At 28.9% G+C, this 2,500-nt stretch overlaps 1 protein-coding gene across 1 annotated transcript in view; it reads left to right on the top strand.

The window, feature by feature from the left end:
- The first annotated feature begins 1,462 nt into the window (after positions 1–1,462).
- The window catches only part of LOC137642081 (proteoglycan 4-like), a 10,804-nt gene continuing 9,766 nt past the window's right edge, over positions 1,463–2,500 (top strand). Inside the window, exon 1 of the mRNA XM_068374638.1 lies at positions 1,463–1,519. Coding sequence (XP_068230739.1) covers positions 1,463–1,519 — 57 coding nt within the window. The remainder of the gene's footprint in view (positions 1,520–2,500) is intronic.

The following is a 2,500-nucleotide window of genomic DNA, read 5'->3' as shown; positions in this document are numbered from 1 at the left end:
AGGTTTTTTATGTTCCATATAGATAAAAATAGGATCAAATTACTGATAAAAGAGGAATAATGATATGACAACACGTAGGAAAATAAGAATTTTCTCTTACTAATCAATAATAATAATAATAATAATAATAATAATAATAATAATAATAATAATAATAATAATAATAATAATAATAATAATAATAATAATAATCATAATAATAATTACTAGAACAATCTGAGATATCCGACATCCACCAAAGATTAATGGAGTCGTTAATGGCATAAGATCTATCTGTGGTGGAAATTTCGTCAAAATCTGTTAAGCTGTTTTAATTTTATCATTAGAATAGCGAAAAATGAGAATCTGGAACTTTAATGGGGTCTTCCATGGCCTAACACCTATAATTGGTGAAAAATTCGTCAAAATCCATCAATTCGTTTTGACGTAATCCTGTCCACAGATAGAGAGAAATAAATGCATGTTAATATATTCATCGTAAAACTACTCAGAATTTGCAATAGTCTGGTTCAGTTTCGTGCCACATTTAGATTCAGCATTAAATTCGCATACTTTTATGACTATATTCTATCATGGTGTTAATCATGAGCTGTTACTCTACTGTTGTATTTGGGGTATTCAAAATTTTGAAAACTAACATGCAATGGCAGAAACCATGATATCTCTGAAAAAAAACAATAACAATAAATATTTTAAGATAACCATTTGTAAAATGACTTTCTTACTCTGCTTTGCAATTTCTTTTCTCTTTTTTAAATTTACTTACCCTTTTTCTCCCCACAATTATTTTTGTAATTTTTCTAATTTTTTCTTACCTCGTAGATCCACTATTTTCAAATTCTTGTAAAAGAAAAGTTGAGAAAAATATTCACAAATATCGTGATAATCTTTGTTTCATGATATTTTTTGATAAAATGTACCTCTTAATTAACTCTTTCCTAAATCATAACTGTATAATGGAATTTGATTCCTAAATCCCAGCTTTGCGTCTTTTGGATATCGGAGTTGACCGGAATAACTTTATAATTACTGTTGCGAAGCGTATATAGAGTACATCTTTGTAACGAATATTAGTCAGACAAATCATTTTTCACAAGGAGAATCAATAAAGTATAAAACCATAAACCACTCAAATAACACTAGAGCAGAAAAATAAACTACTCATAAAACCACTGTCCATATTAATCAACGGCACTAGAGTAATCAAATATACCTAACAAGATGTGTATTTGCTTAGCTGTAGAAAACAAGAGCCCGCATCCACTCGTAAATGTATTAGACAAACAAGCTCCCCCTCTCCATCACCCACCAATTCGCCCACTTTCGAGCAAAAATATAACACCTGCAACGATAAACAGTTCCATATAAGAGGTATCTGCCCCAGAGTGTTATTCAGTGAGTTGAAAAACCTTTGGGTAAGGGCACATTGACTCAACCAGGCACTCGCTAGATTACTACAAAAATGAGAACGTTCCTCTTCATTGTATTTTGTGGTTTAGTATCCTTGGCTCTTGTAAAGGTGAGTTTGCTGCTTTGATCTTCTTCCTTCATTTACTCAGTTTTCTTTATTCTTATTTTTGTCTCCCTAAAAGTATTTGATAAGATACTCAATAATTCTTACTCGAAATATATTAATTTTTTACTTTTCTTTTTCACTATGGGCAGTTTATGTTTCTTATTGGGAAAATATATAAAGAAAATTTACAGCAAGAATTATATTCATCACCAGTCAAGTATTTTTTCATCAACTGATTTCGCAAGTGACTGCATAGGCATTCAAACTTACCTAGCCATTAGTCTTATTTCAATTATAATACACTTTTATTTCAATCTATCAAAAATTTATTTTGTATTTTTATTCAATTTTTTACTTACAAAACTGTCATGAAATGATATTGAATTTTCTTTATTTCTAGTTGCCATTAAAAAATTTCCATATTTGGAATTTATTTATCAGTGAATATATACATAAATATATATATATATATATATATATATATATATCCATTAACGTCTGTTTATGTTTTTTTATACAATTTTATATTTGCAAGTTTTCTTATTTAGTCGATCCATCATCTTTTCTTCTTTTCCCTGTTACGTATACAATCTTTATGGATATATTCTCTTATTCTTAATGCCCATGTATTGTCTGTCATTCTCATTATATGTCATGTCCGTGTCCATTTCATTCTCATACATGCTTCAGAAAACCGTATTTTACTTCTTGTTCTCATTATGTTTACCAAAAGCTCTCTTTCCTATGGCTATCTTTTATTTGATATCAGTCTCATTTCATGAGAAAACACTTACCGTTTGTCTTGAGTACGCGTTTTCATTAACAATGACTAAAAAACCGTCCATATCCTTTTTTTTTCAGGTATATCTCCATATTTATTGTACATTATCCTAGTTTCACTGATAATAATTTTCAATCTTATATTTTTGCTTTCTTAATTAAAATCTTCTATCAATTGTCGTAATTCATCTTATGAACCACTGA

This window comes from Palaemon carinicauda, chromosome 6 (genome assembly GCF_036898095.1).
Source record: "Palaemon carinicauda isolate YSFRI2023 chromosome 6, ASM3689809v2, whole genome shotgun sequence".
NCBI lineage: Eukaryota > Metazoa > Arthropoda > Malacostraca > Decapoda > Palaemonidae > Palaemon > Palaemon carinicauda.
This window is presented reverse-complemented; position numbering and strand designations above follow the sequence as displayed.